The sequence below is a fragment of the Tauraco erythrolophus genome, chromosome 4, assembly GCF_009769465.1.
Source record: "Tauraco erythrolophus isolate bTauEry1 chromosome 4, bTauEry1.pri, whole genome shotgun sequence".
NCBI lineage: Eukaryota > Metazoa > Chordata > Aves > Musophagiformes > Musophagidae > Tauraco > Tauraco erythrolophus.
In genome coordinates, this window is record NC_141468.1 from 70,356,128 (window position 1) to 70,372,972 (window position 16,845).

A 16,845-nucleotide genomic window follows, 5' to 3' on the forward strand; every position below is an offset into this window, starting at 1 on the left:
CTCTTTTTGGAAGCAACCAAAGAACCAGGAGGTGAGTTTCAGATGCAGCATCTCAGTCCTGTAAAGGAGATCCATCAGGACATTTTGGCACCATCTCCCACACAGGCATTTCTCTGCTTCTTCTCTCCGACAGCTGGTGCAGCCATTTTCAGGCAAGTTTGGAGAACATGAGGATAGGGAAGTAGAGTGAGAAATAGATGGGCTCTTCAACAGGAAAAAAAAACTCTGGCAGAAACTGGAGTCTCCCTGTCACCTTGATTGCTCTCTTTGCCTCTATCAACACCTTCAGGAAGGAGGAAGATGGCAGCAGAGAGAGGCCAAAGAAAACCCATCTGAAGTATTCTTTTTTGAAACTGCAAAGACACATGTTTTCTGAGAGCCTGAAGCTGTATCCAGCCACTGCCTGGCCACATGTTCTTCCAGTCCTTCCTTTTCCGCTGTTGCTTCTGTTACTTACATGGGTCCTGTCCTAGATGAATTTGGAATTTTGGAATTCAGGTACTCTTCTGCCACATGTGACAGCACTTGCCATTTCTTGGGCCACAACAGCAGTAATGTCAGTGAAAGAAAATCGATCACAGCCAACCTTACAGTTACAGGAGCCAATTTCAACAGCTGTTGAGATCAGTTAGTTTCTTCAATACTAAGTGACTCGCTCCTGACTTGCAGATGATCCTCATGTCCTCTCTCCTGTATTGCAAAGAATTCCCTGCCTGTAACATGTCAACTTCTTGGTACCAGTGGAATTCAAAATAAACACCTGCTGTACGCTGTGTTTTCTGTGTCGTAACGCCACAGATATACATGAGAAGAGGCTATGACAGCTTTGGAAATAGTCCTATATCTAGCACCGGAAAATAGGCACAGACGGTTGATAAAGTAATAGCAGATGGACTGTGGTGGAGCTCACACCGTTCATTCTAATCCTCTGCTGATATCATCTGACCTAATCTGCATCAGTCAAGATGCACCCACCCCCAAAATTGGGCCATTCCAGATCTTTTGTACACTAAAGGGTATTCTGTTTAACTCAACAGGTGGGTTTTGTGGACCCGGTGTCCACACACTTGTTCGTGGCTTACAAGGTAGAGAGAGATAAGGCAAAGAGATGGCAAAAGAGCCAATAAGAAAGGAAAGTGAGAGAGACTCACCCCAACAAAGATAACAGTGCTACTGTAAGGAAAATGGATGGCAAACATGCTATACAGAGAAGGAGAATGACAAGAGAGAAGTCACAGGAAAAGCAGGAAGTTAAAAATTAGTGTAATCGAAAGAAGAAACTGGAGGGAACAAGAACATATGAACAGGAGATAAATGAGCAGGTCCTTCTGCTGGAATATTGCTGTTCATGCCAGCATTCTATGGCAGTGACAGCAGTGAGGCTGTGGCATTTTATTACACGTTTTCTTGCAGTGTGATGTCAATCCAAAGGCCTTTTGTCTTTTCTGTGCTCTGCTACACTAACTCGCTCCTACATAGGTTCATCTTCTGACCATCCCCATGGGGCAGGATCTGTATTCAAATACAACAAGCTCTCCTTTTGGAAAAACATGTCTGTGCTCCAGTGTTCCTTCTTCTGCATGTAGCCCTGGCAGGCTTTCATATGTCCTAGGAAGAAGTGAAGAATCTGAGATGCTGAAGAGAGGCATACGGTACAGCTGTTCAGGCCATTCTATTTGGGCTCTGCAAACAGCTAGATAGCTGAGGAAGAGAGTGTGAAAGAAGTTAAGAGTTTTTTGGGAATGTCACCTGACCTGTTCAAAAACTGCAGAAGAGCTGGAGACCACTCCGTCTTCTGTGAGAAAACATCATCCTGAAGAAAAATGTCAAGACATAACCAAGAGCTGAGTTCGGTGACATTTTTCTTTTGAGACTGAAGAACTTAACTCTGGCCACACCATTTGGAAGTGTGTTCTAGCAACTTTTAGCCATCTCTGATTGGCACCTTGATTCTTTTCACACACAGATTGTACCATCATCCCACCAGAAACTGTATTTGCCTAGTGACTAGAGCCATGTGTCACCTTTGTCATGTCCTGCACTGGTATGTTGCTGCTTTCCTGTAAACAAGTTATGATGCTGTTATTCTTGCCTGCATATCTGGGTTGACTGCAGTCTCTCTCATTCCAGCTTTTGGGAAAGAGGGAAGATGGGGTTAAGCTGCCCTATGTACACATTGCCGGTACTCTTTTGCACATGTCTGCTGGGGTGACTGGCAAAATACAACAGATGCTTGTAATTTCCTAGAATACACTAATGTGAGAGTGGTAGGTCAAGATGCACAAAATGGATGGTGCAGAATTGCATTGTGAAAAGTATTGCTGTGATGTTACAGCACAACCGGATCTGATAAGCATGTTAGACATTGTCTTAAAATGTAGCATATTGGGCTAGATCCTCCATTGACTTTGGTGAAGTCCACTGACATAGTGCTGTTTAGCACTAGCCATAGTTCTGCTCAACAACACAGTAGGATTGGATGTGTTAAAGTAAACTCCTATTTTTCTTAATGATCTTGCCTCAAAAGGTCCATGTCTGAGTATGAAGTACAGGGAAGGGAATTATTTTCATTCCTCATAGGGAAGAAAAGTTTAAGTGGCTCTAGGGGAATCTGAGACTGCATGACCAAATGTGTAAACTGCTAAGTCATCCTGTTTTCCAAATGAGAATGAAGAAAGATAGAAAAGGGAATAAGACCTCAGGGAAGAGAAATGACGTGAAGTGGATCATAGAATCATAGAATAATTTAGGTTGGAAACGACCTTTAAGACCATTGAGTCCAACCATTAACCTAATACTGTCAAGTCCGCTACTAAACCATGTCCCTGAGCACCACATCTACACGTCTTTTAAACAACTCCAGGGATGATGACTCCACCACTTGCCTGGGCGGCCTCTTCCAATGCTTGACAATCCTTTCGGTGAAGAAATTTTTCCTAATAACCAATCTAAAACTCCTCTGATGCAACTTGAGGCCATTTTCTCTTGTCCTGTCACTCGTTACTTGGGAGAAGAGACCCAATACCTACCTTACTACAACCTCCTTTCAGGTAGTTGTAGAGAGTGATTAGGTGTCCCTTGAGCCTCCTTTTCTCCAGACTAAACAACCCCAGTTCCCTCAGCTGCTCCTCGTAAGACTTGTCCTCTTGACCCTTCACCAGTTTTGTTGGCCTTCCTTGGACATGCTCCAGCACCTCAGTGTCCTTTTTGTAGAGAGGGGCCCAAAACTGAACACAATGTTCAAGGTGCAGTCTCACTAGTGCCGACTACAGGAAGTGATCGCACTCCCCTAGTCCTGCTGGCCACAGTATTTCTGATACAAGCCAGCATGCTATTGGCCTTCCTGGCCACCTGTCCACACTGCTAGCTTAAAGTGTGAGTGAAGCAGCAGCGACAAAATAGGTTAGAACTTGGAAAAGTAGAGTTTTATGCCAGCCATGCAAGGCTGTGAGGACATTAACTGGATAGGGGAAAGGAGGAAGGAATGCTAACCATGCTGTTTCTGTCTTGATCTTCAGCCATAGGCCAACTCAAAACCCTAGATCTGAACACACTGTCAAAGGTAAAATCTGCATCATATTTGCTTTCCTAAAGCTGGTGAATGGTGTTAGAATTGTCTGTATCGAGGATGGTGATTTGAGACTATGTTACTCTTTATGTTGAGAAGGACCAGGCTTCCTTCTCCTTGGTTTGATAGAAGCAGTGGCCTTCTACTCGGCTGCAGTGATCCAAGAGATGAAATAGCTGAGACACTTGAGAACAGAAAGAAAATTTATCTGGGTTACACAAAGATCTTTCTGTGAAGCTGCTCACTCACTGCCTTCAGTAATCAACTACCCTGATCCCTTAGGAGGGAACTTAGAGGTGCAGTCCAACCCAGAGTCTGTCACAACAGGTGGGAAAAGAAGACCACAAAAACCCTTGCCTAGATCTATAAATGCCAAGAGTTGTGTCCCTCACTCAGCTCACAGGCAGCTGGAATAGGAGAGCGATGGGCTGAGGGGATGTGCAAGGTTTCCTTGCTTTGTAGAGGTTCTACTGCCTCCCAGCCCTGAATTCATCTCATTTTAGCAGTGAAATTCTATCTTCTGCATGATTGCACCGGCAGGCTTTTGTCAGCTAATTCGGTGATGTTCAAACCTGCCTCAGGGATGAGGAGCCAAGAGATCTGAGTCGAAGTGGCAGAAAGACTGCTGCTGAGAAGCCAAGTTTCTCTTTCCCGGGGTGCTGAGCGGGCAGTTACACTAATGCAGGATGCCATCTGTTTTTTCCTTCTCTAAAAGGTCATGTTTACCAAACATCGCAGAGGCAAGAGAGGTCTGGGGTTAAAGTAAAAGTAATTAAACCCTGCAGAGCAGGGCCCCCTATGCCTTCCCTGTCCACTTGGTGCTTTTCACACCTCAGTGATAAGCACAGGTGCCCCTTTTGACACAGCCACAAGTAACCCTCTGCTGTGACAGGCAGTGAGACCTCTTCCTTGTCTAACCTGCAGAGATAACACAGCAACCAGCCTGGGGCATCAAGCACCGAGGTGTGGTGGGCAGCTGAGAAAGAAAGGGGCTGTACTTCCCTACACTGAGCCCTGTGCTCCTGCCTCTGGTGAAACAGGAGGGATGGTTGGGAATGGAGAAGGAAAGAGAGATATGCCAGGGATGTGGCCCAAGTGTCAGTTCGAGGTGTCACCAGACACTTATGGGAACTGTAAGAAAAAAATGTGTGACAGCCACACCACCTGGCACTGCCAGCCTTGCACCATAAACACCACTTCTTATTCAGTGGGTGCTGCCTTAGCTGCTCCAAGTCACCCTCTGGAGGAGCCTGTCTGTCTCCATGAAAAAGCAGAGATCTTAGTCCTCAAGTGGCTGAAGTTAGTCGTGGAGAGCCTGGCCCTCAGACAGGCAGCCAGCCCAGACTGACACCTGGACAATCATCTTTGCACCACGAGGACATGGAGCGCATCAGCAAAGTTTAGCTCCTATAGTATTGTTCTGTAGCAAAAGGCACAACAACACGACAATGTGGGAATTACACAGCACATGGGGATCATGTTTAAACACCAAGTCCGAAATGGAGGCCCTGACTTTGGCATGTTGGACCCTGTGGGACATGCGGCGTTTGCTAGTATTGTTACATTTTCTGTCTGCTTAATATACGTGTCACTGAAACCACTTTAAGCAATGTTGAAAAGATGTCGCCTGGTTCAGTCTGTGCTAAAGGAAGTTAAATTTAATTGATTTCCAATATATTTACCATGCTGTACTGTCAAATCTATTTTACAGGTGTGTGTGCCAGCCTTTTTATGAAACAAGTAATATATTCTGGGATGGGTAATGAGCTTGGCTAATTATCATTAATTCCCCTTGGGTAAAACTAGTGTGAGAAGATGGCTTGGTGCCACTGCTTTGCAAGGTGTTACGTGAATGTAGACAAAATCAGAATCTTGTTCCTATATTTGTCTGTGTTGGGGGAGACTGAGAAAGCTGCAGCTCGGCTGGCAGGGGATGATTTGCCAAGATCAAGTTCCAAATTCCCTGCCTCTCTGGCAGGAGAGACTTTTGCCTTCCATCATTTTCAGCATGCTCCCAGAGAGCATTGCCTCCAAGCCACCCTAAAACCTGAACTTAAAAGCAAATCAGAAACAATTCTTTCGCACTGAGACCCCCAGCACGTCAGAAATCTCTGAAACTTGAAAAGATCCCATAATATATTACCAAGCTTGTCTCAGCCGTTTTTTTTCATTGAATTCAGATCAACCCATTCACCATATGTTATCGGTGTCCTCAGGGAACACTGAAATAAAATAAACTGAAAAGGCACTTTGGACCCTGCTAACTCAGCGATTGAGTTGTGTTTTTTTTTCCTGAGCAGAGAGAGGAAAGAGGACAGTGGAAATGCTGAAATGTCTTAAGACAGAGGGAGCACAGGTTCTTGCAAACTTGGGGCCTGGGCTCTGTTCTCTTCGCGTTAGCTATTCACCTCTTTTTCTAATTCTCCATATGGCACTTTCTAAGGGTTTTTTATTCTGACATCTCTGAAGCTTTGAATTCTCATATGGCTCTCAGGCCATGATAATACTAATCGCTTACAGCACTTTAGAGCAGCGTATATACAGTAACCAACTGATCCTCATAAGGAGCTCTGTGAAATGGATTCATAAATTTTTGTGAAAAAAAAAGTCCATGTAGTCTTTGCCTCAGTTACATTTACAATCCTGCACATTGATCTTCAAAACCATGAAGAAGGCACTTGGTAAGTTATACACAAGAAACAGCAAGGTAGTCTTCTCCTGGAGAAGACATAAAGAGGAGGTGAAATCAGCCTCTGTAGTATTTCTGTAAAACCTCACATCCATAGTTTCCTCCTATCCAATTAGCTAGATCTTTTTGCATAACCACTATACCTGTCAACTGGGCATCTGAGCATCCTCTTCTTGAGTGGCAGGTTTCTTACACTGCTGACCAAGTCCAGAAAAGCCATTGCTATTTTTGTTACTCTGTTATTACTCTTATTTATCTGCAATAGTTTTTCTTCTTGTAGGAGAGAAGGAGCAAAGAGGTGAGTTTTGTGTCTTCACCACATGGGAGCTGTGTAGTTATGGACTGATCAGTGAGAAAGCTCAGTTTTAATTTCTTATAGGACTAACATTGCTGTCCTTGAGAAGAGTAGCTCTCCTGGCCTTAGAGCCCTGTTTAGTCACTCAGCTACCCTGTAAACACCTTTCTGGGAGCTCTGAAAATTGCTCTCAGATCGTGAACTGATATTTGACAGTGAGGCAATGGAATGTAATGTCTGGAGCATCCAACTTCTGTGTTTCTGCCTACAGGTCTAGTTTGAAGTGATCTTGAAATACCTGGGGGGAAGGGCTGCACGTTCTTTCTCAAGTCATCAGGTACGGGAATGTTTAAGCCTGACAGTCAAGATCCAGCAGATAACCATGGTTCAGCTCCACAGATGGCGGTTAGAAGCACAGATGCATGCAGCAAGGAGGTGGTGAAGTGTATGCAAGGAAGTGCACCATCCAGATGCTGTAGAAACTGAAAAGCAATCAAATCTCTCCCAGGACAGAGTATTATACGACAGCTCTGTAGAGACATGGCGAGCTGATACTACCAGGAATGGGTGAATGGGCTTCTCTGGTTTCATGGTTTAGTATCACTGATTTGGTCTTTAAGTTTCCAAAATACCAGGAAGAGAGAAAAAAGGAAGTCATAAAAAAACCCTCTGCATAATACCATTTTTCCTCTGTCATCTCCCTAAGTCCTTCCCTCACTGTACTCCTTATAGAAAATCTTCCTGCGAAATCTGCATATAGAAGCTGTATATCAGCTGAATATGGGTGCCCAGCTGAATTGTCTCAGTGAGAGCTCTTTCACCATCGTGCTTTCTTGAAACAAACACTAGGATTCAGCCTAGAACCCCGATATCTCTGTTTTGAAATTACTAGACTAACAATAGTATTTCATATAAGCCCCGAGTCAGATTGTCTGTAGTCACTGTCTTTGTTAACAAAACTGGTTTCTGTCTGCAGCAGTTGTATACAAGTCAGCAGTGCAAAAGTGGCAGGAGACACCTGAAACATGAGAGAGGTTTTCTGCAGCAGATGAAATCTATTTGTAATAATGACTAAGCTAGTTGCTACGGGTCATAAAAGTCATGTAGGAACACCTAGGAAGAACAGAACAACTGAATTTGTAGTCTTCCTTTTTTATCTGATTGCAAGTGATTTACATTAATATTACAACTTTCAATCAAACAGAATTCAAAGACATTACAAACCTTCCCTACCTGATTGCATGACTAGCGGAAAATTGCTTCATTTATCATGCAAGAGTAGCTGTAAAAACTGTGAAAGATGGTAGTATGTGATACTTTAGGACAGCAAGTAAAGAACACTGATTACGGTTGAAACTGCAGGGGAGATGCTGGGATACAGAGCTAAATTAACCTAGTTGGGGTTTGGCCAGGACATTGGGATTCACACCTTAGACTCTGCATGGGACTTTTAATTATTACAAGCGGTTAGAAAAAATTTCTCATCCAAGAAACAGAATGGGCAATAGCTCCATTCCCTTCCTTCAACCCACAGCCAGGGAGGCTGATTGCTCACTGGAGAAGGGAGAGCAAGTGGATCTCCACAACTTACTTAATAACGTATTTTTCCGGAGATCTTCCATGCTATAGTGTCTATCCTTGCCCTACTTACTTTTCTTACTGTTGGATTTTTTTGTTACTATGATTACAGTAGCTCCTGAGCCTTCACTTATTAACAAAACTGTGCTCTACCAATGCAAATCAACTGTGTTATTCTAGACAGAGTGAAAAAATCAGGATCGTTACGGTTTTAGCCTATATTTCCCTGCAGCATCGGTTTTGATCTTTAGCAGTGTGTTTTGTTTCTCGTATGGGGGCTTCATCCATTACTGGTACTGGACAACAGAGCAGGCCTCCCCACAACACTTCCTCAGAAACAAGTTCAAGATGAGACTAAACCTAGGAGGAATGCAGGGTGGTAAGTAGAACCATAGGGCTGCAATGCTAACATTCAGGCTGTTAAACAAACTCCGTCTTTATCCCTTTTTTCCATTGCTTACAGTCGCTGAAGTTTACCAGCTGAAGCTGAAATTTCCTGGGTTTAATCTCTTGACCAAAGGTGAAGTAGGTTTTTCTCCTTTTTTTTGAGATTTCTTCCCACTAAATAAAATTGGCTCAGCAATTTTTTATTTTTTTTTTTCACAAAAGAGCATGTAGAAACTATTCCCACTTCAGCAAGAGTATTTGCTATTGCTTTCTGAACAGCACAACAGCCAAAACAGCAGGGGGTTAAAAAGTTTATATTTAGCTTAAAAACATCTAGCTGAAAAATGCCTTTGAGTGCTTCAGTGGAATCTGATTTTGATTTGACCAAGTTTTGACCCTCAGAAAATTCCACGCATAAGCACAATACATTCTGCATGGGTGTATTTACTGAGCTCAGAGCGAGCATGGAGGAGGAAGGCAAGGTTATATGCGTATGTGTGGTTAGCTTACGTCCTTATCCTAGCACAGTGTCTTTAGGGGCTTCAGTTATGCACTGTGAGCAGGAGCACTGAGCTTGGTGGTGCTTCTCACACAACTGTGACCGAATGTGTGAACTTAGTGCTTGAAGTCTCAAGGCTCTACTGCGTCTTGAGGAGTATCCTAAATACCTAATGATGTTAAAGGGGGCTTCTATGCATTTTGGGTTGGTCCAATGCCCCATGCCTCATTGGCCAGGGAAAGAATGAGGTCCAGTGAGAGTAGAGAGGACCAGACACAGCCTAGTGATCGATGGTCCATGGTGATGAGGCAGGTCCAAGGTCAAGCTGAGGAGCCAGTCTGCAGATCAGACTCCAGATCAAGTGGGTCCATGGTCATGGAAAGGGGAAGGCTGTGGCAGAGCTGGAGAGCAGCACCCTTATGGTATTGCTGGGGCAGGAACTGACTGCTCTGGGCTGGGCTGAAAAGGGGGAACTGTGTGTGGGATATTTGTGGGGGCCCTAGGTGAGGCTGGTCTGGCCATTAAGGTCTATTAGTGCACTAAAGGCCCTGACAAGGCTTTCCAGAGAGCCTGGGGAATCTTCATGTCTGTAGGTATTCAAGAGTGGACTGGAAAAGGCCCTGATCAGCCTTATCTGTCTTTGAAAATGGCTCTGCTTTGAGCAGAGAGTTGGAATAGAGATCTCCAGCCTTCCCTCCCAGCCTAGGTTATTCTGTGATTCTACAAAGCCTGCTGGTTTTCTTCTGTATTAGCAGTGCATGCAGGATATCCTGTCACTACAAGTATTACTCACTCAGACCCGAAATTGTGTGCGACAGAGAACCAAATAGGTCGCCAAAACACTAGAGGTGATGTGCAGAGCCTTACAGAGCAATGGGCCGGAATGCTGGGGACTGTTACGCACGCACTTCACGTTCCATCACGAGCAGTCAGTGGAGGCCCTCGGAAAAATAGAGTGAAGCATATGTGCGAGTGTTTAGAGGACCATCATGTCAGGGAATGTTTGCTGGCATTTAGAGTCCATTCGTGCCCCAAGGGAAGTCAGCTGGCTCTCTAGTCTGCTGCCTCAGGCCCTGATCTGCCCTAAAGAAAGTCTGCATAGCACACTGTGCGCTGTGGCCTTGACTCAGCAGAGAAATTTGGGGTATGTGGCTTGCTGAATCAGAGCTTATGTGTCTGGCTGAAATTGCTTTGCAGGGCACAGTCCACCTCCCACTGAAATACTTGTGAGGCTTTTGGCACGCACTTCAATGAAAACATGATCAAATCTATGTTCGCCTGGTCATCCCTTGAGCTGAGAATAAAAATTACTGCTCTGCTGGTTAAAACGAGAATGGGTCGAACAGAAGCTGCCAATAAAAATGTTACGGTGAGAGCTGAAGTCTTTTATTAATGTTTCCCGCAACGTGGGTGGTCATGGAACAGAAGGAGTTAAAAATGGGTGCATACTTTACATATACATCTTTCATAGAATCATAGAATGGCATAGGCTGGAAGGGACCTCAGAGATCATCTAATCCAACCTCCCTGTCACGGGCAGGGATGCCTCTCAACTAGACCAGGCTACTCAAGGCTCAAAGAGTGTTCAATTATATAGCATCAGGAATAGAACAAGGAAATATTTTATAAGATGTACAACCTAAAAGGACAGTTTTATACCTCATTTTAGTGCTGGTATTTCCTGATTGATGAGTATGCAGATATGTCATTTTAATATGCTTTGACAAAGTTGGTTATATAGCATTTATGTAAGAGGCTGGTTTCTTATGTGAATTTATTTTTAGTCTAACGGGTGACTAAAAGAAGTGTATAAAAGAAGAAGCTTTCTACCTTTAAGTTCTTCATCCTTCATAGTTCTGAAGCTGTGGTACTGTCTTTGGCTCATCAGATTCAGAGCCCTTTTAGAAACTGTAGGAATATTTCTAAATTTGATTGATAAAACTACTGAACAGAAGAGCTGCCATTGGAGAGAATAAACTTCCTTTTAAAGTACCAGTAAGTATTCGAAAGTGCTCTGAGGCTTAGGAGGCAAAGTCTGTTTACAGTTAGAAGACTTGGGCTCTTAAGTGCTTAGAGCACTTTTGAAAATGAGACTTAAATGCTTCTAAGTAATTTGGACACTACAGAAAATCATATCTAATGTCCCTGATTTTGCTCTGACATCAACACCAATCATAAAATGATTTGTTATCTAGATGACAGCGGAACTGGTCATATGTAGAGCAAATCCAAGAGAAAGATATCTGATTCAGAAGAGAATTAAATAGTTTAACGGTGTTTAAATATGGGAGGCAGTACACATCCTTGGTTTCAATAGAATTAAATTCATTGGTTCTATATGCAATATAATTATTTCCAAACTAGATGTTGCCCTCAGCTAAATACTCATCCCCTGGAAACCAGTGGAGCTGTACCTGATGTAGATGGTGCCGTAGAACTCAGATTCCTTGCGAATTGGCCTGCACACTCTTAGAAATCATAAATTCCTTTGTAGCCACTGGAAGGAGACTAATGTAACAACCACCAAACACTGTTATGGTTCAAACAGTCTCACAGAATACCAAAGTCTTGTTTGAAATTGGGTGATTTTTGGAAATATTCGGCCAGAGAGGTTGACAACAAACTTGCTCAGCACTTCAATGGATCAGACATATGCTAATCCCATCCTGTCTGGAGCAACATGTCAGCTTTCTTAGAGTGCACTTTTGTCAGGCCCTGGTTTCACACAATTACTGCTGTGGCTGACAGGAGAAAACGGTGTTTTCCTTTCTCCACAAGATCTCAGTGACACAGCAATCTGTCCTGTGGGTCAGAAACAGCTTCTTTCATGGAGGCTCTGCAGTCTGCTATGGCTGTATTGCAGACACACTTTAAAGAGTCAGGATCTCAGGGCTGGCTGGCTCTCTTCCATCTTTATACTCTCAGCTCTCCAAGAGTTCCTCTGGAAACTGCAACATTCAGTTACCCCTGCACCATTTCCCACATGCCCTTAGAAACTCCAGGAGAAAATTGGGTCTTTGGGATCCAGGCTCTGTGCCAGATGGGACTCTGGGATGCACAGGAAGATGCTGAGCAATAGGCAGCAAGGGCACAAGGGTGACTGTCAGCTACTAGCGGCTCCAGGGAGCAGGAGAGATGTCCATAAGCCATGACACCCTCTTTGGCCCCTCGCCTCCAACTGCAGCACCTCGAGCAGAGGCAGCTGGGCAGCTCCAGGAGTCACAAGACCGGTTCATACAGTGTGTGCAGCACAGGTGCCTGCTCCCAGGAAGGGAGGGATCAGCTGCATCAACCTGAAGTCCTGATCCATCACTGAGAGAGACCCCTCACAGCCCAGGCTCCCTGAACATCTAAAATGCAGTTCAGTGAATGAGTACAGTGAACAGCAATAAACATAATAATAAATAAAATATAATAAAAACAAATAAAAAAAGCGAAACGTTGCGTTTTGTTCACAGTGACGATCCCAGCGGTTCCACAAGCAAGAAAGCCGGGTGTGAAACGGAGGATCCGAAGGAGGCCGGCAGACAGAGTGGCCAGGAAGGCAGGTCCGACACCCTGACGCTAAAAGCCCAGCGTGCGGAGCTCCAAGAAGAGCCGGCAGCGGGGTGTTCCGCGCTGGTGCAGAAGGCGAGCCTCCACCACACGGGCTCCCCAGTGAGAGTGCAGCGCAGCAAAGGGACGGCCTCGTGTTCCCATGCAGCTGCCTCCGATTATGAGCTCTCCCTTGACCTAAAGAATAAACAGGTACAGAGGCTTCCTCCTCAGGCTGTGGGAGAAGGGGATGGGGTGGGTGGGACTGCATTCACACCATGGTGGGACGTCTTTCAGCAAGTACTTTAGCCTTTTGTTCACCTTGAGCTTTTTTCCTACCTGGACAGGGCTGGCCCTTTGGCTACGTGGGGCTGATGGAGGAAGTAGCTTGCCCACCTCTGACTGCTGCACCCTTTCGCCCAGACTTGCTGGGCTCTGCTCCTCGTTGCCTGGGTTCTGTGGTCCAACATGGACCCAGATACTCGGTTGTGACTGTAGGCTTAGAGATGGGCTGCAGGCAGCTAAGAACTGTGGCATCCAGAGATACTGCCTTGCTCACAAGCGTACAGTGCCTGTAGGGCTCCCAGCAACTGGTTGTCCCAAAAGACCTCCCTTATGGGACAGGTCTTCAAGAGCCGTCTTGCCCTCTTGGATCACGCTGGACAGGCCCCCAGTACACTTCCACATTAGCGTCTTCAAAGCGTGAGCTTTCAGGGTAAGTGGGGTTTATTCAGTCAGTGTCCTGCACAGTGTCTACCACCATGTTTGCATATTGCTGCCATCACTGCCTTCAATCTAGCGATGAATGCTGAAGAGACAGGCAGGTTTACCAAGCTGAGAGACAATGATTCAGTTCTTGAAGCTACAAGCCTTGCCTCCTGTGCCTGAGGCTACAGCCTAGCTCCAGAGCACAAGCATACCCATCTCTATCTGCATCTCCCGATGGGCTCCCAGCAGGGGATAGCAGGATAGGGGCTAATAGCAGCTAGTCTGCTTACTCAAAGACAATGAGGTGGAACATGTCCCCTTCACCCTTCGTCTCTGCAGATTACAGCCCAGGAGAGCTGTTGTGCAAAGCAAAACCTAAAGAATTGTTTCCCTGGGATGGCAGCTCAGCCAGAGGCTGTCTGATATGCAGACCCTGCAATATATCAGATGAGGAGGACAAGCAAGGGCTAGTGACAGTGTCCAGATTATGTTCAGTGGGAGAACTTAGTGGGAGCTGTGCTATTGCAGATGGAGGGTCTCAGTTAATGAGGTTTCCACAGAAGAAGCTGATGCTCCTGGGACATCTCTCTGCCACTTCCCTCAAGGCATTGCTGGTGTCCGTAACATACATATCAGATCAATGGCCCAATAAATTCCTGAGCAGAAAAGAGACCTTGGCACTTCAGCTCTTTCTCAAAATACTGCATTGTCAACTCAGACAAAATTCTTGCTTCACACCAGGACAAGAAACAAGAGACTAATTAAATGGCTTCACAAACTAACGTGACATATCCTCAGGGTGGGCCAGATCTTGGCTGCTATATATGGGCTTAGCCTCCTCGATGTCCGAGAGCTGCTCTGATTTGTCCTGGGGAGTGTCTGTCCTGTGCTATTTTAGCTTTAAGGTCATATTGTCCTATCACTGTTCTTGCAGCAGAGGCCAGACCTGCCCTGGATGCATGTGAGATAGAGAGACATGTTAGCTGCTCGTTCATTAAATTCTGGTGCCTTGCAGTACTGACCTTGCAGAGACCTAGCCTCTCTCATAGGTGAAACCACTTTTCTCACAGCAAAGGGGGCTTACAGTATGTGTGCTCCTCCAGCCTGATGAATGTCCTCAGTGGATTGCCTCCGACTCTGGAAGGGTAGATTTTCAGGGAGTGATGAGTATTAATTTTTCCAGTCTTGCACTCTAGTATGTGTTTTCATAGGTTTTCCAATCAACTCGTTGTCGGGTAGTTCTCTTGACTGGGGATAAGGGTGATAGAACTCTGACAGCACTGTCCCAGTAGTTTCCTAGTCATAGCACAAATTGTAATACATTAATAGAGTAAGAAAAACGGGTGGAAGGAGGCATTTTTTTAGTCTCACAGTGCAGTTGAAGTCACATTTAGCTTTTGGGAGAGGACTGAGTGCTAGTGAGGAAGGAGGGCAGCATACAGCCTCCTCTGCAGGCCTTGAAGGTACAGGTCATCTACCAGTCATTGCCCCTTAGCATCATACTAGAGGGCTGGTGAGTGGGGTCGTGGCTCTCCTTGCACTCTATCCCATGAAACAGAGCATGCTTACAGTGTGCAGAGCAGAAGTACACTATGCTAGGAGGCTGGAAAGAAAACTCAAGTGCTAAAGTTCCTCTAAGTTTAGACTCTATTATAATGTTGGGAAAATGGAGGAGATCACAGAAGAGAGGAGCATGCTTTCAGTGGTACATACTTTTCTGCTGTGGGGTGGCAGATGTCCCATGCATGAAGGAAAACGTCCCATTAACATTTGGCCCTAATAGCAATATCTTTCCATTGTGAAAGGCTGGTGAGGAGTCATTAAGAATGGGCAACAGAGAACATGTATGCTCTGTATGTCTTTTTAAAATTTTTTGTAGTGCATGCATTGACTGGAGTGACTCAATTCTGTCACTGAGCCTGATTCTCTTCTTGCAGACATGGTGGCATGATGCCATCCATGCTCAGTGGCAACCTGTGTGGAAAACTAGTGCTAATTGAGAATAAGATCAGGCCTGTTCTCTCCTGGCAGATTTATGAATTTGTGCCTATGGGCAACAAAGCCATGGGGTGTGCACCTCAAATGTTTGGCCATATCCAGGCCTGGAGTTTTGACTTGCCTTAGGCTGACCGTGTTAAAGCTGCCTTCATGTGCAATCCCTCATGGCAATGGATATTTCCCAGCCATTTCTAATTCAGCCACAAGGCCTGAATTACTCAGAGTGAGTGTTCATATTGAGGCCCAGAAATGTATTAAGCTAATTATTCTTTGAAATCCCCCCGACCCCCTCCTGCTTTTCCCTTCCTTTGGCGCCGGCTGTCGGATAATTCCCCAGAGAAGAGTAGCTTTAAGTAGGCAATTACTTGTGATTCATAGGGTTTATTAGGAGTGAGAGAAGGTCAATCATATCTGTCCTTTCTCACCTCTCAAATGGGAAAAGAAGGTTCCTCCAGCAAGCCAGACATACATCTCCATTACCTGTGACTGCTGTGGTGCTAATGGATGCCCTTTCTTCCTCTCGAGAGGAAGAAAACAGGCCAACAGCTGTGTGAAATCTTAATTCCTCTGGAGTGTCAGTTAGCTTGACCCAATAGCAAATGTGAATATCTCAGACATCAGTAAACAGTAAATGACTGGTCTACATCAAGGAGAGAGAGACAGGGACCTGCTCCTACCAAACAAGGGTGGGGAGGGTACTTCTCTATGGGGTGCTGCTTCTGACTGCCAGTCTTCTCAAGCATCCTTTGGACGAGTCCCTGGTCCTTGTTATGACAGCCACAAGACATGGATAGCTGTGGACCACATGCAAAACCCATCCTTGCACACCTAGTATGAACTGGAGAATGGACTAGATTGGGAATCTCTCACTTTGTATCAAGTTTTGCTCCTTAATGCCTTAGTCCTTTGGGAGGACTGAGATAATGTACTGCAAAAAGCTCGTGATGTTCAAGGTACTGACAGCTTGCACCATTCCTTTAGACTTTCAAGATGATCTTTCCTCTTTGTATTTATTAAAGTCTGCCTTTTCGGGAGCTGTCCTTGCATGAGATAAACTGGCCTTTTACTTCAAATCAGCAATGACATCTTGTCTTGGCCTCTAATAAGATCAGAGCATATGAATTTCGTGTTTTCAGAATGGCTGTCACCTCCTTGGAAATCTCAGATAATTATAAGGCTCTTGCTTCTGCCTTATTTTGCATTTTACTATTATTCTGTCCCTCAGATAGCTGTGTCTGTCTCTCCCATTTTTTCCTCTTTTCGTCCCAATACAATTAGGTCTACGTTTTGATTAACCAGACCATTATTCTAAGTGCACATGGTCAGTTGTCAGTAATAACTGTCTGGATTGGGCCTGTGCAGGTTATTGGTTGAATTTGCATTTATCTACATGAGCCTCCCTCCTGAAGGGGAGAGCCAAGGGATAACTCAGTCTCTTTCCAGGGAGGCAAACTTTGAAGGGATGTGGCAAGAGTGCTGGTTTTATGGTGGGATTTAAGATTGTTGGTTTGGAAAGAAGGACAAAGAACCCCAACAAAACTCTTCTGCTTGCTATCCAGAATCTCTTCTTGTCTGTATTCCTCTTTCCT

The 16,845-nt window shown here is 45.0% G+C and overlaps 1 protein-coding gene across 1 annotated transcript in view; it reads left to right on the plus strand.

Moving 5' to 3' along the window:
* The window catches only part of IQSEC3 (IQ motif and Sec7 domain ArfGEF 3), a 100,462-nt gene that overhangs the window by 52,913 nt on the left and 30,704 nt on the right, over positions 1–16,845 (plus strand). Inside the window, exon 3 of the mRNA XM_086610434.1 lies at positions 12,475–12,763. Coding sequence (XP_086466560.1) covers positions 12,475–12,763 — 289 coding nt within the window. The remainder of the gene's footprint in view (positions 1–12,474; positions 12,764–16,845) is intronic.